General features: G+C 41.4%; 1 protein-coding gene across 4 annotated transcripts; it reads left to right on the top strand.

The window, feature by feature from the left end:
• Positions 1-1,114: 1,114 nt before the first annotated feature.
• LOC134823970 (uncharacterized) lies at positions 1,115-23,419 on the top strand. 4 transcript variants are annotated; one of them, XM_063835566.1, is made up of 14 exons: positions 1,115-1,385; positions 1,719-1,766; positions 1,919-2,204; positions 4,804-4,979; positions 5,314-5,793; positions 6,069-6,551; positions 6,705-7,178; positions 7,668-8,150; positions 8,286-8,759; positions 13,254-13,736; positions 13,924-14,397; positions 14,888-15,322; positions 15,552-16,004; positions 22,731-23,419. In XM_063835566.1, exons 1-14 carry the CDS (start codon positions 1,130-1,132, stop codon positions 23,189-23,191), a joined length of 5,466 nt encoding a protein of 1,821 aa, XP_063691636.1. In that variant the 5' UTR covers positions 1,115-1,129; the 3' UTR covers positions 23,192-23,419. The 4 variants fall into 4 exon arrangements, with proteins under 4 accessions (XP_063691636.1, XP_063691638.1, XP_063691637.1 ...); XM_063835568.1 differs by lacking the exons at positions 1,115-1,385; positions 1,719-1,766; positions 1,919-2,204 and adding an exon at positions 2,498-2,549 and having other exon boundaries at positions 22,731-23,418; XM_063835567.1 differs by lacking the exons at positions 1,115-1,385; positions 1,719-1,766; positions 1,919-2,204 and adding an exon at positions 4,182-4,230 and having other exon boundaries at positions 22,731-23,418.
• The last annotated feature ends 1,421 nt before the right edge of the window (positions 23,420-24,840 follow it).

Raw genomic sequence — 24,840 nt, 5'->3', positions numbered from 1 at the left:
AGTTTAAACTGTATGTATTTGAGCTTTAAATTATAAATTTAGTAATTTAGTTTGAGCTTATGAAACATGTGGTTTTATTGTAAATCTAAACTTAATCATCAATTGAAATATTTGATGGGTTATTACATCGATCAGTAATATATTATTTTAATGTGAATTTAAGTACCAATAATTCAGCATATAAAAGTTATTGAGGTGTTTTAGTTGTGGTCAACATTCCCTCTACTGATCCTAGGATGAGGAAGTCAAAGGATCGTCTTTAAAATCGTCGTGTTTTGTAGCTGAAGCTGGAAACTTGTTACAGTTCAGAGTTCTACATAACTTTTATTGAAGAGAAATCGCTAAAATTGGTTTCATGAGAATCGCCTCTTAATTACCACGCCTATTTGGTGTTCGAACGGTAGTAGAGAATGGTATAGAGTAAAATACCGTATTTCATGATAATTTTATAATTAACGTTACTTTGAAAAGTCTCATTCAGGTAAAAGTTGGTTGGTGTTATTTATCTCCCTTGACGGAAAAGTGACGATAATGGATAGTGTCCTGAACTGATCACTTTATCAATGAGCTTATCTTAATCTAATATATAAAACGACTGATGAGTGATGAATTGACGAATAATTACTTTGGAGCTCTGATATCCTGAGCGTATTCCGGAAACTAAAAGTTGTCACATACGTGGTTCGTTTCAAAATTATAATATTCACCAAACCTGGACACATATGCAATGCAATTATCTTCGTCTTACACCGCGCTGGGTGTCTGGTCTTTAGGAAGTTGTTTACTTTTATATTCTCTGTTTTGTTTCCATTAGGTTTGTATGTATGACTTTATAATTTGGAAGGTTGCCACGTTTTGTTTATTCAACGGTTCCGGCAACGGCGATAAGTTTTAATTTGATCTATTATTACATTTTAATGTTGGTATTTAACTTATTTAAGGGGGGTCTTAAGTTAGAATAGCGGTAAGTTGCTTTTTTACAATCCTGTTTAGGAATTGTTCCTAAAAGGGAGCTTGAGTATAAAATACAAACTTGCCGTAGACCACAATTAATCGAATTCAAATCATGACTGTTTTATATTTTTCTTCAAATGAGAATTTAACCCCTATATTATATTGCTAAGATTCCATGTTCATAGTAGTTCAGATCGCCATAGTTAGCTTATCCCTATCCTTTGTGGACGCTAACCTTGGCGTGTATCTGTGCAAGAGGACCAGCAAGGAGATAGACGGATGTCAACGGAACGGTTACAGACCAGCTTTGATGAGGAACTGTTATCCAGGAGGGATCTCTGGGACCAGGGTGATGTCGAGAAGGGAGCGCAGGAAATGCTTGAAAATTGAGAAAATTGCAGTGAACATGTGTAACTTACAGTGTTCTTCAGGTTATAGATTATTAATTACATAATTAATTATTAATTACATATTTATCGACTGTTTTTGAAACCACCCATCTTTGTTAGTACATAGGTTATTTGATAATTTAGCTTAAAGATAAGATTATAAAATTAGATTGTGAAACCTATTCTGAACCTATTTGGTATAACAGCTATTTCTATTTTAACCTAGCTCCCGAGGATCGAATAGAATTTGTGATTTTATTACTAATTTATATTCCAATATTTCTAACTATGGTTAAAATGATATGAATTATATGTATGTTATGCTAAATTAAGATATTTTCCGTTCAAACTTATGCTGAAATTTATTATTTTTAGGTTCACTGAGAAGTAAATCAGTCACACAAAAAAGAAAGCGATCTGCAGGTATATTCACAGTTATTGAATACTTAAATAACAGTGTTATTTCTTTCATCACTGAATCGTTGAACTATTACTAATTACGACTTCTTGTACAAGCTAGAAATAAATTCAAAGAAAATGCATTCAATATGTTTTTGTAGCTTTCCGCATTTCAGATGTGTCACAATCGCCACTGAGACAAAAAATTGAAGGAGAAATAACATTGAAATCCGCTGAATCGTCCGTAATCCTGCGACATTACGACCCCGAACTGGGAATAGACGGAGACATGGACACCTCAGCTAAATTTGTTTCTGACGAGAACACATTCTGGTACAAAGTACACTTCCAAGATACCCGCTGTGTCGCCCAGGTTCTGAGTCTGGACGCGGGTATCTACACCCATACCTGGAACTGCACTGAGAGGGGTTGTGATGATACGTGTGGAGGGGTGATGTGCAGGTATGTAAAACATTATTCAGTATTTATTATACCTGGAACTGCACTGAGAGGGGTTGTGATGATACGTGTGGGGGGGGGGGTGATGTGTAGGTATGTTAAACATTATTCAGTATTTATTATACCTGGAACTACACTGAGAGGGGTTGTGATGATACGTGTGGGGGGTGATGTGCAGGTATGTTAAACATTATTCAGTATTTATTATACCTGGAACTGCACTGAGAGGGTTGTGGTGATACGTGTGGGGGGTGATGTGCAGGTATGTTAAACATTATTCAGTATTTATTATACCTGGAACTGCACTGAGAGGGGTTGTGATGATACGTGTGGAGGGGTGATGTGCAGGTATGTTAAACATTATTCAGTATTTATTATACCTGGAACTGCACTGAGAGGGTTGTGGTGATACGTGTGGGGGGTGATGTGCAGGTATGTTAAACATTATTCAGTATTTATTATACCTGGAACTGCACTGAGAGGGTTGTGGTGATACGTGTGAGGGGTGATGTGCAGGTATGTTAAACATTATTCAGTATTTATTATACCTGGAACTGTACTGAGAGGGTTGTGGTGATACGTGTGAGGGGTGATGTGCAGGTATGTTAAACATTATTCAGTATTTATTATACCTGGAACTGCACTGAGAGGGGTTGTGATGATACGTGTGGGGGGTGATGTGTAGGTATGTAAAACATTATTCAGTATTTATTATACCTGGAACTGCACTGAGAGGGGTTGTGGTGATACGTGTGGAGGGGTGATGTGTAGGTATGTTAAACATTATTCAGTATTTATTATACCTGGAACTGCACTGAGAGGGTTGTGGTGATACGTTTGGAGGGGTGATGTGTAGGTATGTAAAACATTATTCAGTATTTATTATACCTGGAACTGCACTGAGAGGGGTTGTGATGATACGTGTGGGGGGGGGGGGGGGGGTGATGTGCAGGTATGTAAAACATTATTCAGTATTTATTATACCTGGAACTGCACTGAGAGGGGTTGTGGTGATACGTGTGGAGGGGGGGGGGTGATGTGCAGGTATGTTAAACATTATTCAGTATTTATTATACCTGGAACTGCACTGAGAGGGGTTGTGGTGATACGTGTGGAGGGGTGATGTGTAGGTATGTTAAACATTATTCAGTATTTATTATACCTGGAACTGCACTGAGAGGGGTTGTGGTGATACGTGTGGAGGGGTGATGTGTAGGTATGTTAAACATTATTCAGTATTTATTATACCTGGAACTGCACTGAGAGGGGTTGTGATGATACGTGTGGAGGGGTGATGTGTAGGTATGTAAAACATTATTCAGTATTTATTATACCTGGAACTGCACTGAGAGGGGTTGTGATGATACGTGTGGAGGGGTGATGTGTAGGTATGTAAAACATTATTCAGTATTTATTATACCTGGAACTGCACTGAGAGGGGTTGTGATGATACGTGTGGAGGGGTGATGTGCAGGTATGTAAAACGTTATTCAGTATTTATTATACCTGGAACTGCACTGAGAGGGGTTGTGATGATACGTGTTGGGGGGGGGGGGGGGGGGTAATGTGCAGGTATGTAAAACATTATTCAGTATTTATTATACCTGGAACTGCACTGAGAGGGGTTGTGATGATACGTGTGGGGGGGGGGGGGGGGGAGGGGGGTGATGTGTAGGTATGTAAAACATTATTCAGTATTTATTATACCTGGAACTGCACTGAGAGGGGTTGTGATGATACGTGTGGGGGGGGGGGGTGATGTGCAGGTATGTAAAACATTATTCAGTATTTATTATACCTGGAACTGCACTGAGAGGGGTTGTGATGATACGTGTGGAGGGGTGATGTGTAGGTATGTAAAACGTTATTCAGTATTTATTATACCTGGAACTGCACTGAGAGGGGTTGTGATGATACGTGTGGGGGGGGGGGGTGATGTGTAGGTATGTAAAACATTATTCAGTATTTATTATACCTGGAACTGCACTGAGAGGGGTTGTGATGATACGTGTGGAGGGGTGATGTGCAGGTATGTAAAACATTATTCAGTATTTATTATACCTGGAACTGCACTGAGAAGGGTTGTGGTGATACGTGTGGAGGGGGGGGGGGGGGTGATGTGTAGGTATGTTAAACATTATTCAGTATTTATTATACCTGGAACTGCACTGAGAGGGGTTGTGATGATACGTGTGGGGGGGGGGGTGATGTGTAGGTATGTTAAACATTATTCAGTATTTATTATACCTGGAACTGCACTGAGAGGGGTTGTGATGATACGTGTGGGGGGGGGGGGGGGGGGGTGGGGTGATGTGCAGGTATGTTAAACATTATTCAGTATTTATTATACCTGGAACTGCACTGAGAGGGGTTGTGGTGATACGTGTGGAGGGGGGGGGGGGGGGGGGTGATGTGTAGGTATGTTAAACATTATTCAGTATTTATTATACCTGGAACTGCACTGAGAGGGGTTGTGATGATACGTGTGGAGGGGTGATGTGTAGGTATGTAAAACATTATTCAAACAATATACACATAATTGTCACATAATGACCCTATATAAAAACAACCGTTCAACGAATCAATATATTCCCTTGTGCAGGTATGTTGATATAACAGTCCTCAACGAGGGTGACGGAACCGGAGATATGATGTTGCCCCGTAATTGTGGGTCTGGAGTCAAGGTGTCCATTTCAAGACATAATGCCAGGGAGTTGGGATATGATTTCTTTGAAATCGCAGAATTGGCTGTGATTGGACGGGATTGCCATCATCTAGGTGAGTGATTGAGAGTTATATAGCAATTATAAGTGTATGAGTTTGAGTCTCAAATGGTTTATTTAGTTAATCGGAAGCTTAGCTAAAAAGACTTTTGTATAGATACTAGAAATCCATTTTAGCGAAATTAAGAATGAAATAAGATAACTCAATCAAATGCATAATAAGATGTAGGGGCCGGTAAAATAATAAGCCGATTATATTTATAACTGGAAAACTTCAATGGTCAATAATTAGGTGATAGTCAGCATTCTGAACAAAAATTATGATATTTCGATATTTTATGTCATGTAAATGTTGTATGTAAATTCATATTTTATGATAAATTCGTTAGTTCTGAGACAAGCTGTTGGACCAGTTTCTTTGATATCTGCTGAATCGTCAACCATTCTTCGTTACAACGATCCTGAGCTTGGGATTGACGGTAAAATGGACACTTCTGCAAAGTTCGTATCCGATGAGGATTCTTTCTGGTACCAAGTACACTTTGATGATATATATTGTGTAGATCAAGTAATGAGTTTGGATTCAGATATCTACACTCATACTTGGACCTGCATGGAAAGTGGTTGTGGTGATCCGTGTGAGGGAAGAATGTGTAAATATGTAGATGTCACTGTTCTGAACGAAAGTAATGTAGACGAAAACGAAAACATGTCATCAAGATCAAGCTCTTGTGGGAAATTTTCGTCTACTAATATCCCTGCAAACTGTGGAGACGGAGTCAGAATATCCATCTCGAAAGAAAACGCTAAAACTTTGGATTACGACTTCTTTGAGGTTTCCGAATTTTCCGTAACTGGTCGCAAACAAGGTAAATTCAGACAATTATCGTCTCCACTAAACAATAATCAACTTTGTTAAAATGATTAATGCTTTACAATAAAACTATTGAATATTAAAACAATCAATTTACTCTCATAGTGTAGTTGAGTAATATGAGTATGCACGGTTTCTAACAATACAGGGTACTTTTTAAGGTAATTCTGCATCAAAATTTGGTTTATTAAATTTCGATTTAATTTAGTGTTCATAGCAGAATAGGATATATACCATCACATTTGTCAAATGATTAATCCAGATTTTCAGCTCTGAAACCACAAGTCAAAGAGGAAATCCAAGTAACATCTGCTCAATCATCTGTGATACTATACGACCTGATGTCTGAACTCGGAATAGACACTCCTCGCAGATACATATCAGATGACATTTCATCCTGGTATATCCGAGTAGATTTTGGAGACAAATACTGCGTGGATAAAGTATTGAGTATAAAAGGGGCTGCCGACACTCACAGTTGGGAGTGCTCTGAGGATGGTTGTGGAATGTCTCCGTGTAAGGGGTCCAGGTGTAACGACCTTGAAGTGTCCGTTCTCAACCTGGATCTACAAGAGGATCTACCTGCTAATTGTGGGAACGCGGTTAGGATATCTATACCTCAAACAGATGGTAAACTGTTGGATTTTGATTATTTTGGAATCTCTGAGATAGCAGTGACTGGACAAATTTATGTCGGGCCAACGCCCACTTCCGTGTATCAAGACGAACCGGGCGCCCTCTGCTTAGAATTTGGTATACTAGGTTTTCTTTTTCCTTTTCGTATAAAATTCACTTTTAATCTGAAGTTCAAAACCAACTACATGTAAACATTTTATTTCGGCCAATCTTAAATTGATCACACTTCCAGTGACAAAAAATAAATCGGATCAATTTATATTTTTACAGGTCTTAGACAAACTGTTGGAAAAGTAGAGCTCAAGTCTGCTGAATCTTCAACCATTCTTCGTTACAACGATCCTGAGCTTGGGATCGACGGTAAAATGAACACCTCTGCAAAGTTCGTATCCGATGAGGATTCTTTCTGGTACCAAGTACACTTTGATGATATATATTGTGTAGATCAAGTAATGAGTTTGGATTCAGATATCTACACTCATACTTGGACCTGTATGGAAAGTGGTTGTGGTGATCCGTGTGAGGGAAGAATGTGTAAATATGTAGATGTCACTGTTTTGAACGAGAATCGTCACAATGCATTAACAGAAATATCATCCAAATCTTGTGGTGATTTGTCAACTTTTAAGATTCCAGCAAACTGTGGAGAAGGGGTAAAAATATCGATATCAAAGGAAAACGCCAAAACATTGGGTTATGACTTTTTTGAGGTTTCCGAGTTTTCTGTAACAGGTCGAAAACAAGGTAGGATTCAGAATGTTGAGCTGGTTAATTCATTTTAAACATTATTCATCAATTTTGTCAATGGATTCAAATTCCAAAGGCACCTTTCATTCATTTAGGGGTACCAAGGGGGAACGTTTGAGCTAGTTCCCAGATGTTGTTTCACCTAAGCAAACGCGGGATCCACCTAAGCAAATGCGTATGATTTATTAGTTCGGCGTCTGCCAGATAATTAATGCAAAATTATTTTCATGCCCTTGGTAAAGTTACAATGCAGATATATACACATTACACAATACACATGTATATTTTACATTATAGTTATACAACCATTGACTTTACTCTGCGTTAGAAGAAGTAAGATTTTTTTCTGTATCATCCTAAATAAACTTATTCATTTGCAGTTAAAGTTGTGAAAATAGTTGTGCCCATGTCAACCACAACACAATTACATCCTATAAAATTCAGCAAAATCATTTTTTGTCTGACTGATATTTTTGAAAATTTCAGCTGTGACGCCACAAATTAAAGATGAAATTCAAGTAACATCTGCTCAATCATCTGTGATACTGTACGACCTGATGTCTGAACTCGGAATAGACACTCCTCGCAGATACATATCAGATGACATTTCTTCCTGGTATATCCGAGTAGATTTTGGAGACACATACTGCGTGGATAAAGTATTGAGTATAAATGGAGGAGAAACCACTCACAGTTGGGAGTGTTCTGAGGATGGTTGTGGAATGGCTCCGTGTAAGGGGTCCAGGTGTAACGACCTTGAAGTGTCCGTTCTCAACCTGGATCTACGAGAGGATCTACCTGCTAATTGTGGGAACGTGGTTAGGATATCCATACCTCAAACAGATGGTAAACTGTTGGATTTTGATTATTTTGGAATCTCTGAGATAGCAGTGACTGGACAACTTTATGTCGGGCCAACGCCCACTTCCGTGTATCAAGACGACCCTGACGCTCTCTGTTCAGTATTAGGTAGTTTTAATTTTCTATTTAATTTTTAATTCAATTAAAGTTTGTGCTATATAGTATGAATTGAAATTATAAAATTTCACTTTGAAATTCAACCTCCACCCGGTAAAATATGATTTTTCAATTCAATTTATTCAGCTCTTAGACAAACTGTTGGAGAAGTAGAGCTGAAATCTGCTGAATCTTCAACCATTCTTCGTTACAACGATCCTGAGCTTGGGATCGACGGTAAAATGGACACTTCTGCAAAGTTTGTATCCGATGAGGATTCTTTCTGGTACCAAGTACACTTTGATGATATATATTGTGTAGATCAAGTGATGAGTTTGGATTCAGATATCTACACTCATACTTGGACCTGTATGGAAAGTGGTTGTGGTGATCCGTGTGAGGGAAGAATGTGTAAATATGTAGATGTTACTGTTTTAAATGAGAATCGTCACAATGCATTAACAGAAATGTCATCCAAATCTTGTGGAGACTTATCATATCTAGAGTTACCAGCAAACTGTGGAGAAGGGGTAAAAATATCGATGTCAAAAGAAAACGCCAAAACATTGGGTTATGACTTTTTTGAGGTTTCCGAGTTTTCTGTAACAGGTCGAAAACAAGGTGAGATTATTTGTAGTCCTTCTTGATCATATGTAATGGATCGATTATATTCGACCCTTGCCTGCAAAACAATGTATTTTAACACGTTGTGGCGATGTCTTAACATTAAATTCTTGGTTTGATGGTAATTGCCATGCAGCCAGGCGACTCTTCAAGCGGTCAATCAAAGTTGTCGACCAAAACCCCGACAGTCAAAGGATCAAAGCCCGACACCGTGCCAACTCGAAAAGTTACAGGAAGATCATCAATAAAAAGAAGGATGACTTTTTCAAAAGACTGAACAAAAAAATCAAGAATGGTAAAGCTATCTCTTGGCGGGATTTCAAGAAATTAAAGAACTTTAAGAAAGATGAGGTTCAAACCGATCCCGAACAGCTCCAAACTTTTCAGAATTTTTATGCTAATCTTTACTCCGACTCCCACCCAACTGTTGACAGTCTTACTAAGAAAGCCCTTCTTGAAGAAGCTGACACATTTGCTAAAGGATCCGTGCCAAACGAAGCTTTAAACAGCCCTTTTACCATTGAAGAGCTGAACGGTGCCATCAACAGTCTGAAGACTGGCAAAGCGTCATCCTTTGACCATGTCAGTAACGAGATGATCAAAAGCCTAAACGAGAATATGAGAAATCTACTTCTTAAACTTTTCAATCTCTGTTTGACCACAGGTGTGTATCTTTGGAGTAAAAGCGTGATAACGCCGTTACACAAGAAAGGCTGCATTAGAAATCCCGATAACTACAGAGCTATTGCAGTCTGCAGCTGCATTGGCAAGCTATTGTCAACAATGCTGCTATCGAGACTTGTCACACACCGGCAAACGACACATTCAGATCCGCCCAATCAAGCTGGATTCACCAAAGGGAGCCAATGTAATGATCACATTTTCACTCTGATATCGATCATTGAGAAGTACAAGAGAGTAAAGCAGAAGGTCTTTGCTATATTCATTGACCTTCGTAAAGCCTTTGACCTTGTATGTCGACAGGCCCTCCTATTCAAACTATCATGTTATGGTGTTAATGGTGGGTTCTACAACATCATCAAAGACATGTACAGCAAGTCGGAAGGACATATAAAGATCAATGGCAAAATCAGTGAAGCCTTCAGTATCCTGAAAGGGACAGAGCAAGGTCACCCTCTTAGTCCAGAATTGTTCAAGGTGTACTTCAAAGAGCTCTCTGATCTCCTCAACGAAGCCCTAGCCAACTGCCCCATGCTTGCAGGACTTTCAGTAACTCATCTAGCCTGGGCTGATGATTTAGTTATTCTTGCCCTTGACCAAGAATCGCTGCAAAAGCTAATCACGATCATCACGACGTACTGCGATAACTGGGGACTGGAAATCAATATATCCAAAACCAAGTTTATGGTTTTCAACAGTAAAGCTCCGGATACCCCTAGTTGGCGTCCCAAAGCACATGGCAACGACATCGAGATGGTCTCCCACTACTGCTATCTTGGCATTCTTATCAGTAGCAATGGTAAATTCCGACAAGCCACTGATTCTCTTTACCGCAAAGGGCTCGGAGCATATTTCAGCCTCAGAAGCACAATCGATCGCAGATTTGTTGACGCCTCATGTTTCCACAAGCTTTTCAACTCACTGGTTAAGCCCATCTTACTGTACGGCTGCCAAGTCTGGGCACCCACTCTTCCAGAGGTAACAAAAGTTCTTTCGTGCCTCATGAGGGATCAAAACTTGAACAACTCAATGACCCACATGGCAAAGCAACAAATCGAGCAGGTTCACCTCCGTCACCTGAAGTTCCTCCTTGGGATAAACAGACGGGCTACCAATGCAACTGCATGGGGTGAGACAGGTTCGTACCCACTACTGATCGAAGTATTAAAACTAAGTGTCAAATACTTCAAAAGGATAATGGGTCTTCCATCGTCTCAACTGGTGAAGGCTGCTATGACTGAGCAAATAAACTTGCATCTTTCGTGGTACTCTGGAATAGAAAACATCATCAAGTGCTTCAACAACATTGATCCTAGAACATATGCAAGGAACTCTTCGCTTCTACTCAACGCAACTGCGTTTGCAGACGCTTGCAGTCCAGACGAGCTGGTAAATAACTTTCAAAAGCTTTTTACAGACTCCTGGAGATCAAAGATTAACGAGAGCAGGAAACTCACTTTCTACAAGGACGTCAAAACAGTCTTTGCATGGGAGCCTTACCTCGATTATGCAAGAACTCTCAATGACAGAAGATCAACAGCTCAAATAAGGTGCAGTTCTCACAGACTCAGCATAGAAATTGGGAGATACGACAAAACACCTCTAGAGAGCAGAACTTGCACCTTTTGTGAACTGAAAGGATCAACCGGGATCATAGAGGATGAAACACACTTTCTCACTTCCTGCCCACAAGGGAAGGCTATCAGAGACAAGTTTACCAGAGCTAGTGAAAGCTTGGGAAACAGCAATGACAACGGACTGAACAACATTGTCAACACTCTCTCTCGTACCGAAGATCTTTACGGTATCCTTAACGAGCAGGATGTGAACTTGATTAGACTTTCATGCTCAACCATCAGAGAAATGTACAGTCTGAACCTCAAGCACAAAGACAGCCTTCGTGATGAAGATGGAAAGTAGTCCTTCAGCCAGCTCTCTTCTGCTTTTCTCGTTCTTTCTTTCCTTCTCCTTCTGCTTTGGATCTGTGACGGATGCTATGAGCGACTCTTGGGACTTTCCGTCCCTACATGGGCTTCCGGCCGTGCGTCCATGTAGGAACTGTGGGGCCTTCAGAGTGATAGGGTTACAATGGTTGTTAGTACAGCAATGGATCGCTCCATTGGCCCGACCTCCGAGACGGGGTATCCGAGAGGACCCTGGTCGTGACCAGCTCTGCACCAAAAGGTGTATTCTGGCGCCTGAAATCTTGGACCGTAGTCTGCGTACGGGGTAGACTGCCACGGACGATTTTGTTACACGGGCCGCTCACTGCATTCTGATTTTAGCCAGACCTCAGCAGGTGGTTTGTCTCCACTCTTGTTTCTTTTTTCTTGTCCCCCTGCATCCTTTCCTTCTCCTTTGCTTCCCCCCTTTCAGTCTTCATTTTCTGTATCAGCCTCATCAGTCTCATCAGTTTTAGTCTTCAGAGCCACTTGCTCCTACGACCGCACCTTACTGGCTCACTGCATTTGGCCCAAGCGGCATTTTAATTTTCCTTTTTTTTTAACTTGCTTACTGTGCATTTCTTTTTTTGCCCTAGCGACTAGCGCGCGTTCGTGTTCCCGAGCATGCCATCTCAGAACACCTCGGGTACACTTGTTCGTCCAAGTACCTAGTGGTCGACACTTTGACAGTCATCACACTGTTCTGGATTATGGCACAGTTGACATGAAAACTTTTTCTTATCAGTCACTATCATGTCACCCATCACAACATTTTGAACTTCGATAGTACCTCACATGAATTTATCGACAGTTAACTCTCTTTCACTAAGACATTCTTAACTTTGTCACACAGTATCACATTTTCATTAGACACCTACATTTTGAGAATCATTTAATTTTCGATTGGAACTTAACCGAATTAAGACCTTGTGTGTGTGTTTGAGCGATTTGTACAACATTTCTGTAATGTTTCAAATTATATTCAAATGTTCAAAATGTTAAATAATAAGGTCCTGCACAGTAGGATAATAGATGTTATAAAATATATTCAGCCATTTCAAAGATGCACGAAAACGAATTGTGTGGGTGCCAAGTAAGGGGGTGCCAGGTAAGGGGGTGCCAGGTAAGGGGGTGCGAAGTAAGGTGGTGCCAGGTAAGGGGGGTGCCAGGTAAAGGGGTGCCAAGTAAGGGGGTGCCAGGTAAGGGGTGCCAGGTAAGGGGGTGCCAGGTAAGGTGGTGCCAGGTAAGGTGGTGCCAAGTAAGGGGGTGCCAGGTAAGGGGGTGCCAGGTAAGGGGGTGCCAGGTAAGGGGGTGCGAAGTAAGGGGGTGCCAGGTAAGGTGGTGCCAGGTAAGGTGGTGCCAAGTAAGGGGGTGCCAGGTAAGGGGGTGCCAGGTAAGGGGGTGCCAGGTAAGGGGGTGCGAAGTAAGGGGGTGCCAGGTAAGGTGGTGCCAGGTAAGGGGGTGCGAAGTAAGGGGTGCTAGGTAAGGTGGTGCCAGGTAAGGGGGTGCCAGGTAAGGGGGTGCCAGGTATGGGGGTGCAAATGGATCCTGAACGTGCTGTTGAAACCAACTTGAATCGACATATTTTTGAACGCTGATTCCGAATCAACCCACATGACTGATGACACATGGTTAAAATGCTTCCCTGACAAGTTATCACGTGACATGGTCATCTGGCCAGGGTTAGGGTTTTAGCAAGATACTTTAGTTAGGTTAGCAGTTAGGGTTAAACTAAGTCACGTGATAGTGTAAAGTGACTTATCAAACCAGTTTTATGTGCCACTCTTTCAATACTGGATTAGCTGCATTTTCTCTATTTGAGATACAATTTTTTCTCTTTTCAACCTGAAAGTTATTCCAATTTCAGCACTTAAGCCACAAGTCAAAGAGGAAATTCAAGTAACATCTGCTCAATCATCTGTGATACTATACGACCTGATGTCTGAACTCGGAATAGACACTCCTCGCAGATACATATCAGATGACATTTCTTCCTGGTATATCCGAGTAGATTTTGGAGACAAATACTGCGTGGATAAAGTATTGAGTATAAATGGAGGAGAAACCACTCACAGTTGGGAGTGTTCTGAGGATGGTTGTGGAATGGCTCCGTGTAAGGGGTCCAGGTGTAACGACCTTGAAGTGTCCGTTCTCAACCTGGATCTACAAGAGGATCTACCTGCTAATTGTGGGAACGCGGTTAGGATATCTATACCTCAAACAGATGGTAAACTGTTGGATTTTGATTATTTTGGAATCTCTGAGATAGCAGTGACTGGCCAACTTTATGTCGGGCCAACGCCCACTTCCGTGTATCAAGACGAACCTGGCGCTCTCTGTTTTGAGTTAGGTTTGTGCATTTCGAGTTACTTTCACTGACAATATACAGTAATTCCCAGGTTTTTATTTACCATTTTATTTACCATCTTCCGATCTAACCATTCCTCAAATTCATAAAATATATTCTCAAATTAAGTTCACCGTGCGACTTAATCGTTGCTATGGTAAGACAAAGTTGAGTTAATCAATTTATTCAGCTCTTAGACAAACTGTTGGAGAAGTAGAGCTCAAGTCTGCTGAATCTTCAACCATTCTTCGTTACAACGATCCTGAGCTTGGGATTGACGGTAAAATGGACACTTCTGCAAAGTTTGTATCCGACGAGGATTCTTTCTGGTACCAAGTACACTTTGATGACATATATTGTGTAGATCAAGTAATGAGTTTGGATTCAGATATCTACACTCATACTTGGACCTGCATGGAAAGTGGTTGTGGTGATCCGTGTGAGGGAAGAATGTGTAAATATGTAGATGTCACTGTTTTAAATGATTATAAACACAGCACATTTACAAAATTTTCATCGAAATCTTGTGGGGATTTGACATCTGTAGATATCCCAGCAAACTGTGGAGATGGGGTCAAAATATCGATATCAAAAGAAAATGCCAAAACATTAGATTATGACTTCTTTGAGGTTTCCGAGTTTTCAGTGACTGGTCGCAGGCAAAGTGAGTTTCTTTTTTATTTCATGTAATTTCTGCCAATATATAATTGTACTTTAGTCGTTCATCATCGACATCATGTTTGTACTTTAACTCTCCGGTGATAAGAGCTTCGTAACAGATTAGCTCATTCTTTATGTCTTGAACGGAAATTTGAGCATGTTTGTATAATATCCCTATTGGTTTTGGTCTTGTGATTCTGTGCTGTTTACCACTAGTCCGCTGGAAGGCTTTGCTCCCTTTTTTTCCGCCAAATGTTAATCTCCTTAGAATATTTGGCTTCAATGTCCGTTCGAAGACATGCTTGCGCCAATAATGATGTCTGCCCAAAATTATGTCCGTTCACAAAATGTTCATCCAAAGCTGGTTTGCTAAGGGAGCAATTTAAGATTACTGACATACCAGTAACTGAAATTCCACCCGAATCCTTACTTAATATAATAATATAACTCTTCAATCTTCATTCGTTCATATGTCATAACCTCTGCTCCTTTAGCACTACGAACGAAAGTCAAGGGAGAAATTCAAGTAACATCTGCTCAATCATCTGTGATACTATACGACCTGATGTCTGAACTCGGAATAGACACTCCTCGCAGATACATATCAGATGACATTTCTTCCTGGTATATCCGAGTAGATTTTGGAGACACATACTGCGTGGATAAAGTATTGAGTATAAATGGAGGAGAAACCACTCACCGTTGGACTTGTGCCAAATTAGATGGCTGTGAAACGTGCGTGGGATCCAGGTGTAAACAAATACGAGTCTCCGTTTTAAACGATGAATCTCTAGGTGCAGATTTGCCGGCTAATTGTGGCGCTGCGGTTAAAATATCGATTCCAGAGGCGGATGGGAAGGTGCTGAACTTTGATTATTTTGGGGTATCGGAGATTTTGGTTATAGGTCGGCAGTTTGTTCCTGAACTTGGTGAGCTATCATTGGAATAGTTTTAAAGTTTTGGTGGATTATTTCAAAATACTTCCAAAGTCACATGATTCAAGAATTAAGACGGAGTATTTGTGTACACTGTTCATTGTACATTGTACATTGTACATTGTACACTGTACACGGTACACTGTAAACTGTACACTGTACAGACTGTATAATACAGACTGCAGGACGGTTGTATAACAATTTAATACTCTTACTATTTCAGTAACCAGACAGAAACTTAGGGCTGTGCCGATGAAATCTGCTGAATCTTCAACCATTCTTCGTTACAACGATCCTGAGCTTGGGATTGACGGTAAAATGGACACTTCTGCAAAGTTTGTATCCGATGAGGATTCTTTCTGGTACCAAGTACACTTTGATGATATATATTGTGTAGATCAAGTGATGAGTTTGGATTCAGATATCTACACTCATACTTGGACATGCATGGAAAGTGGTTGTGGTGATCCGTGTGAGGGAAGAATGTGTAAATATGTAGATGTCACTGTTTTGAACGAAAGCAATGTAGACGAAAGCAGCATTGAAGATGAAAATAAAATCATGCGTGGTAATTGTGGAAATGGAGTTAAAGTTTCGATAACCAAAGAAAATGCCAAAAAGTTGGGGTACGATTTTTTCGAGGTGTCGGAGCTTGCTGTATTTGGACGTCAGTTAGGTTAGTTTTATAGTCAGTACTTCAGTAGTGATGAGTTATTACATTACATTCCTAATACTTCTTTTGATTGGTCGGCGTCGACTGTAAGCCTTCCTTGCGGTGGCTTTCACAACGCGTCCCCATTCTCCAACTCCTGCTGCTAGAGAGAGAGACTCCCAAGTTATATACCATAATTATATTATACATAGATATCGACAACAGACTCCGAGAGTCTTGAAGTTCTGTTACCACCGCCCCTGGTGCAACCCCTTACGGGTTAACGATGAGGAGACAGGGACTTCCAGGGACGGTCATGGCCTGCTACATGCAACTCGTAGGAGTATGCAATGTTCCTGTAACGTCATTGTAGACCACTCCTCTATCGTTGTTTTGAGTGTCCGATCCAAAAACCAAATCCTAGGGTACACGAGACGTGGAAGCCTGTGAGCGTGTTAGAGTCTGTTAAGTGTTAGAGTCCTATAGGGCTACACGAAACGTCGTAGCCTGTGAGCGTGTTAAATCCTAGGGTTACACGAGACATGGTAGCCTGTGAGCGTGTAGACCGCTCCTCTATCGTTGTTTTGAGTGTCCGATCCAAAACCAAATCCTAAGTACACGAGGCGTGGTAGCCTTTGGACGTGTAAAATCCTGGGGTTACACGAGACATGGTAGCCTGTGAGCGTGTAGTCCGCTCCTCTATCCAAAACCAAATCCTAGGGTACACGAGACGTGGAAGCCTGTGAGCATGTTAGAGTCTGTTAAGTGTTAGAGTCCTAGGGTTACACGAAACGTGGTAGCCTGTGAGCGTGTTAAATCCTAAGGTTACACGAGACTTGGTAGCCTGTGAGCGTGTTAAATCCTGGGGTTACACGAGACGTGGTAGTCTGTGAGCGTGTAGACCGCTCCTCTATCGTTGTTTTGAGTGTCCGATCCAAAACAAAATCCTAGGGTACACGAGGCGTGGTAGCCTGTGAACGTGTAAAATCCTGGGGTTACACGAGACATGGTAGCCTGTGAGCGTGTAGACCACTCCTCTATCGTTGTTTTGACTGTCCGATCCAAAACCAAATCCTAGGGTACACGAGACGCGGAAGCCTGTGAGCGTGTTAGAGTCTGTTAAGTGTTAGAGTCCTAGGGTTACACGAGACATGGTAGCCTGTGCACGTGTCAAATCCTGGGGTTACACGAGACATGGTAGCCTGTGAGCGTGTAGACCGCTCCTCTATCGTTGTTTTGAGTGTCCGATCCAAAACCAAATACTGGGGTTACACGAGACATGGTAGCCTGTGAACGTGTCTAATCCTGGGGTTACACGAGACATGGTAGCCTGTGAGCGTGTAGACCGCTCCTCTATCGTTGTTTTGAGTGTCCGATCCAAAACCAAATCCTAGGGTACACGATCAGGCGTGGAAGCCTGTGAGCGTGTTAGAGTCTGTTAAGTGTTAGAGTCCTAGGGTTACACGAGACGTGGTAGCCTGTGAGCGTGTTTAAATCCTAAGGTTACACGAGACATGGTAGCCTGTGAACGTGTCAAATCCTGGGGTTACACGAGACATGGTAGCCTGTAAGCGTGTAGACCGCTCCTCTATCACTGGGAGACTTTGGGGCCGAAAACTGATCCGGCCCCCAAAGAGGAGTCAGATCACGTCACCAATTAGTGACGTATAATTAGTGATGTGATCCATCTGTAGAATTTAATTGGCCCAGAAATAGGCTAGATACTGGGTAGAGTTCACATGTCAATTCTGTACAACATAGCTGTTCATTAAGAAGTAAACATGATCTGACTGCTCGACTCGTAGATCACATAAGGGACGGGAGCTCTTGCTAAAGGGGGGTTCTCGTATCAAGGGATGTGAGACGTACGTGTCAAAGGCTTGCAAGGGGAGTGAGCCGATCTAGTGTTCTAGGTATAAATATTGGGTGATAGAAGGTAGTAGTATCGCATTTAATTCTATCAACAGTCATGCCTACCTTCTCCAAGTTCCTCAACGGTTTCAGAGGATGTAAACAGGTGCTTGATTCTGACGGATATATCTACAGCCGCAAGAAAAATGATGACAGGGTCAGCCATTGTAAACAGTGAGGTGAGGGTTCCTCCCACATATCCTTTAGAGTTCTGGAATCATTTCGCCAGTATTCTTCAGGATCCGGAGTTCCCTCGGACCTCTAACATGGTGGAGGGGTTTCACAGAGGTTTCAAAACCCGAGTGAATCGCCCAAAGCCCTCTGTTCAAGAATATTTTCGTGCTATCAAGGAGCAACAGGTTGTTACAGATTACCATCTGGATCGGCTTGCTGTTGGAAAGACTCCTTCCAAAAAGAAGAGGATTTCCAGCAGTATTCTGTACGACCTTTGTTCCTTCTACACGACATACCCAACAAAGATTGAGTACTTGTTCGCTGTTGCGAAATACTTTGGTAATAATATTGAGTAATTTGTTGTATTCTGAAGTATTATATTATTAATCGATTTAACATTTTATAACCAGCCAATACATTGTCTCAATTTAAAACATGTTCACTTCTTAATTTGTAGCTTCTGTGTGCAGAGTTGTCATATGAACTTTACCCCAGATCTAGCCCATTTCTAGGTCAATTATATTCAATCCATGGATCACATCACTAATTATACGCCACAAGCTTCAAGCTTGCATGTTAATTACTTGATGACGTATATGGTGGATCATATCACTTCGGCCCCAAAGTCTGGCAGCCTCCTCTATCGTTGTTTTCAGTGTGATCCAAAACCAAATCCTGGGGTTACACGTCATGTGGGGGCCTGTGAGCGTGTTAGTTTCCTGTGGAAGGTGTTATTTGCCTGTGGGAAAAGCGGTTATGCTGCGGTTCTAAGGTTAGTAGAGGCTATTAGAGCCTTTCCTTGTTGTAGAGATGGCTAGTCCCTTCCTTTGCATAGGTTAGAAACACCCATGCACCTCCCGTTCGAGCCACCCACCCCACACCGCGTGGAGGTTCGGTAAGGTTTTTCGTGGGGCATTCCTAATACATAATTACTTAAGTAGTACGATTTTGTGACCGAAATAGTTCTTGATTAACATTTACGCAAAAAACTTACTTACTTACTTGTACTTGAAAAGGTCTTGAAAAGGTACTTGAAAAGGTCTCCTCCTAGTCGTTGGAGTGGCCTGCACCACATAGTAACTCCTTTCTCCGGTGTATTAGACCTCTCCAGTGAACCCTGTCTGTAGCTTGTTGTTCTGCATCTTCTATCGTGATGTTATCGACACCTGTGAAGATTGCTGCATCCTCCCGGACACATGACAACCAGTTTTTCCGAGGTCTACCTCTTGACCTTTTACCATGCTTTGGGATCCAGTGCAGTAGATAGTTGGGTATTCTTTCTTCTGGCATCCTCACCACATGGCCAAACCATCGGAGTCTAGCTGCTCGTACGAAAGTATCAACAGGGGCGATGTTAGCCCGCTTAAGTACATCAGCATTAGATACATGATAAAACCATTTTATTTTCAGGATTCTCCTCAGACATCTATGATGGAACACCTCAAATCTTTTCATCTGCGTCTGTGTGGTATTCCATACCTCACTTCCATAAAGCAGTATAGTGAGAACAGCCGCTTTGTAAATCCTGATTTTAGTTGGAGTTTTGATGTTGCGACTGTACCATATACTGCTGAGCTGATAGAATGCCCCAGAGGCCTTTTGAATTCGAGCTGACAGTTCTTTGTCAATTGTTCCATTCGCACTGATGATTGCACCCAAGTAAGTGAAATTGCTGACCTGCTGTATTGGGAGACCTTCCACATTGATGTCCATAGTGTCGTCTTTAGAATACGGCCTCTGCGATGCACTTTTGCTGACAACCATGCTCTGTGTTTTGCCAGCATTAATCTTCAGACCTGCATAGGCACTGTATTTGCAGAGAAGGTCAGTGGTTTCCTGCAGCCCCTCTTTTGAGTTATCTAACATGGCCATGTCATCAGCGTAATCAGTGTCCAAAAGATGTTTTTCTTCTACCCCGGGGGCTGGTAGCTGTAATAAAGCCCCTTTGCTAATGACCTTGTTCAGTTCCATAAGGTATGCCGAAAAATTCAAACAAAAGTTGAAGACTGGTGGTCCCTGTATATCACCTTGCCCAGTACCCGAGTTGACATCAAACCAACCTGTGACCTCTCCATTGACCCTAACAGCACAAACTGTGTGAGTAAAGAACGCCTTCATAATTCTAATGTACTTGTCAGGTAAGCCGTAGTGCTGCATACTTCTCCAAATGAACTGCCTGTCAATTGAATCAAAAGCTGCTTTGAAATCAACAAAATTAATATACAGAGGGATATTATACTCAATGCATTGGTGTATAATACAGCGGAGTGAATAAACCTGGTCAATACATGAGCGATTCTGTCTGAAACCACTTTGATTCTCCCGAAGGAATTTTTCCATGCCATTGCTAAGTCTCCGCAGGAGTATCATCTGCAGGAGCTTCGAGGCTGTGGATCTTAATGTAATGCCTCTGTTGTTAGCGCAATGAGAGGTTTCACCTTTCTTTCCAACGATGATAATAACACCTTTGGACCAATCCTCAGGAATCTTCTCATCTTCCCACACTTTCTTGAACAGCACAACTAGTTGATCGACCAACCCATCCTGTCCGTACTTAAGTTGCTCGTTGGTGATACCATCCACTCCTGGACTTTTGTGATTCTTGAGTTTTTTGAGGGCATCAACAATCTCGTTTCTTGTAGGAGCTTCATCCGAATCGGAAAGGTCGTCAAAACTGGGTTGCGGAGGGATGTTGTCTAGGTCAGAAATATTGGCCTCTTGCGGGGGAGGGTTCAATAGCCTAGAGAAGTGCTCTTTCCACCTTTCTTTCTGGGCATGTGGGTCGGCAATCAACTGGCCAGATACGTCTCTAACTGCAGTTGACTGCTTCTTCTTCTTTCCAGATATGACATTGATCTTCTGCCATACCTCACGTTGCTGACCTTTTCTAGCAGCTTCCTCCAAGTCATTGGCCATTCTACGTGCCCAGTTGTTATCGTCCACCTTGCTACTTTTTTTAAAGAGCTTATTCAATCTAGAATACTCTGACCTGTTAGCGTTCGACTTAGGGTCTTTACGCTTAAATTCCTTACGGTTCTTCAATAATTCTTTTGTCTTCTGAGATTGGTGCCTGTCCTTCTTTTTTCGAGGTCTTTGCCCAAGGATTTCCATGGAAACTTGTTGGACAGTTGTCTTGAAGTTGTCCCACATTGATTCCAGGTCAACCTCAGGTTCCAAACAGTCAAATTTGTTTCTCAGAACAATATTGTATTCGGAAACAAGTGAATGATCACGCAGATGCTCAATAGCAGGAATCTCAAGCTTACGTTCCTGCTTCTTTTTCACTGACATAAGCTTCATTCTCAGTCGTGCTCTTACCAAATAGTGATCAGACCCAATGTCAGCCCCCCTACAAACTTTTACATTTAGCAAAGAGCCTCCAAACTTCTTACTGATACAGATGTGGTCTATTTGGTTTACAGTACGACCATCAGGTGATCTCCACGTACCTTTATGTATATCCTTTTGCTGAAACATAGTGCCACCGATGGTAAGTTGGTGGGCAATGCAAAAGTCCAACAATCGGGTACCATTGTCATTTGATGAGCTGTGAAGCGAGTGTCCACCAATGACACCTGACATAGAACTGCAGTCCGATGTGACCTTAGCATTAAGATCACCGAGCAGTAATTTTAAATCATGTCGGGGTAGCTCATCGAATGCACTTGACAACTGCTGGTAGAATTCATCCTTATCATTATCTGAAGCCCCCTCAGTTGGCGCATATGCCACAACAACAGAGATGTTCAGGTGTTGACTATGCAGCCTTGCACTCAACAAACGGTCAGATATTGGTAGATAGGAAATTAATGAATTTTTAGTTCTCTTTGAAAGGGTAAGACCGACACCTCGCCTTCTTATACCGTCCGTCCTCCCTGAATAAATAAGTAAGGAGCCATTATCCAGTAGCTCTGATCCTGTACCAGGCATATGGGTCTCAGTTATACCCAGCAGGTCCAACTTATACTCAGAGATATTCTCTGATAGCTGGAACAACTGACTTGAACTACTTGTCAGAGATAATACATTCCATGTCCCAAATGTAAGACCTGTTTTAGAATAATTCGCTGGCTGTTTCTTATTAGAGTCGGAGTCCACATGGGTGATCTGTGGAGAAATAAATCTGCTACAATGACGTGTTCTCCCAACACTCATCTGGCCACGGGGGTCCCTTAGGCTTTGCCCCGCCACCTTCATACTGGTATCATCCGTCCTTGCAGAGGGAGCCACACACCGTTTCTTGTTGTTACTTTGTGATGTTTCTGCAGCAAATTTTTAGAGAGGAAAAGTTGCCAGCATCTCGCACCCGGTTTTTTATCGACCTTTGCCTGTCTAGATCCATAGTGTTTTGTTGCACGTCATCTGTTTATACTGGAGTCACCCAGGACAGATTACAATGCTTAATAGTAGCACCTCGAAAAGGATGTGATTCTTCATCACGCACTATGGTCATTGGAATAGGAGAGGTTATAGGTGACACGATCACTATTCCCTGAGATTAAAAATAATCTCTTGCCACCAAACTGAGAAACCAAATACACGTTTGGTACACATTTTAATTTTAAAAGGCACGCTGAGTCGAAAAATCACTTTAGATACAATTTCTTTCTATTTACACTTTTAGTTTCATTACGTCAACATTAAACTATAACTCCAAATGTTCAGTTCAGAGACAAAAGGTGAACGGTGAAATAGAGAACCTATCCGCTGCACAAACCATCACCCTTAAAGATCTTAGTTCTCATCTTGGGATCAAGGCAAAACGGAGGTACATATCTGATGAGATTTCCTTTTGGACCCTAAAGATAACCTTTCAAAACGTTCACTGTGTTGATAAAGTACAAAGTTTCGACGAAAATACCAAAACTCACAGCTGGAACTGCTTTGTAGATGGTTGCAACACGCCGTGCCAGGGTCTCCTTTGTGAAAACACCGTAGTTTCAGTGACAAACAGGAAGCGTGACTCAGTGTGGCCAGCTAACTGCGGGGATGGAGTCCAAATATTTATATCTCAATCTGACTCGGACATCAAGGTTTTGGATTTTGATTTTTTCGGGATCTCGGAAATTGTGGTTATCGGCCGACAACTAGACACAATTCAAAATTCCGATTTTGAATTTTCTTGAGATTGATTTTAGAATATTTTACATGGATAAGAATTGAAATTGAATGCGCAAAATATTTCATTTTTTGAATTCGAGCAAAAATTGTTACTTTAAGTTTTAATTAAACTACTAAGAGTAAGAATAGGAGGTTATATTCTGATTTCCAGTCGGTTATTTTGGTGAAAATAACACTGATGATACTGATGGGTATATTATTTTGTAATACCCTAATTTTTTACATTGAAATTTAAAAATGCTTATACATATGCAGTGACACCACGACATTTTGGTGATGGTTTTCTCTCCCATTTGGATTACGGAATTTGGATTTATTCTAGCAACGCCGATCTAACGTTATTATACTGTAATATATAGATCTATATTTGTAAACCTTGTAAACCTTGTAAACCTTGTATGCATTATACGAGTACAACATGAAACCTATGATATAAGCGATCTACAAACCAGCCAGCTTTATATACTTATACTTATAGTTTATATCATACACGCTACTCTAACTGCGTATAATGCGATTACACTATTAATTGCACGAGGCGCAGCCGATTTCTTAAATTGATACAATAATCGCACGAGGCGCAGCTCCGAGTGCAATAACTGGTGTTATCGTATTATACATGCAGTTAGATTCGCGTATATCTCCACGCTTCTGGTGTTATAATCAGTGCGATTAGTTTATAATCGCACGGACTGTGTTGTTAGTTGCTCTAAAAACAGTGAGATAATAAACTAATCGCATTGTTTTGAGAGCACTGAGCAACTCAAAGAACAGCGCACTTCCACCCTCCACTTCAACCTCCTCCGAGAAACGAATTGACGTCATCCGCCGACTATCTCTCTCTTTCTCTCTCTCTCCCTTGGTTGGTTTGTACAATCTAGTTGGTCCACAAAAATGTCTGATAACCACCTCAACAAGGGTCAAATACAGATAAAAAGAGTAAAGATAGAATAACCGTCCGATGCTTATTCATATTGCTCCTCTCATCTTTGACATCAAATTAGAACCCTCCCTCCATCTCTCTCTCTCTCTCTCTCTCTCTCTCTCTCTCTCTCTCTCTCTCTCTCTCTCTCTCTCTCTCTCTCTCTCTCTCTCTCTCTCTCTCTCTCTCTCTCTCTCGCTCTCTGTAGCTCTCTCTCTCTCTCTCTCTCTCTCTCTCTCTCTCTCTCTCTCTCTCTCTCTCTCTCTCTCTCTCTCTCTCTCTCTCTCTCTCTCTCTCTCTCTCTCTCTCTCTCTCTCTCTCTCTCTCTCTCTCTCTCTCTCTCTCTCTCTCTCTCTCTCTCTCTCTCTATCTATCTAAATGAAAGCTGTAATCTATCATGTTCTTTGGCTCCAAGATAATAACCGACTTTGAGAAAATAAAGATTACCCAGAATTCTAATATGAACAATAGATGTAAATTTTGAAAGATTAGCGGATAGAAAATAGAGATAAAAGGCGGGAACTGCTCGTAGTCGTATGTGTTTTACTGGTTTGACCAATACGAGGTCGCGTCTACAGTCACGTGGTCTCTCTCCACTAATAGGGAGCTCTATGTGGTGTGATTGGTCAATCCGCTGGCGAGTAAACTCTGCGGACAGAGTGTTTCCTGATAATATGGTCCGTGTGCTCAGTTCTTTTTTATCAGTTGACCGTTACTAAATTACAGTAATGA

This window comes from Bolinopsis microptera, chromosome 12 (genome assembly GCF_026151205.1).
Source record: "Bolinopsis microptera isolate Bmic1 chromosome 12, MBARI_Bmic_1.0, whole genome shotgun sequence".
Classification (NCBI taxonomy): domain Eukaryota; kingdom Metazoa; phylum Ctenophora; class Tentaculata; order Lobata; family Bolinopsidae; genus Bolinopsis; species Bolinopsis microptera.
The sequence above is the reverse complement of the archived record's forward strand: the minus strand, read 5'-3'. Positions and strand labels throughout refer to the sequence as shown.

Excerpts from the sequence above, each read along its gene's own strand:
- LOC134823970 (XM_063835566.1), top strand. The coding sequence starts at position 1,130 with ATGTTCATAGTAGTTCAGATCGCCATAGTTAGCTTATCCCTATCCTTT. Across the intron at positions 8,151-8,285 it reads CGCTCTCTGTTCAGTATTAG|CTCTTAGACAAACTGTTGGA; the intron begins GTAGTTTTAATT and ends CAATTTATTCAG. Across the intron at positions 8,760-13,253 it reads TGTAACAGGTCGAAAACAAG|CACTTAAGCCACAAGTCAAA; the intron begins GTGAGATTATTT and ends TTCCAATTTCAG.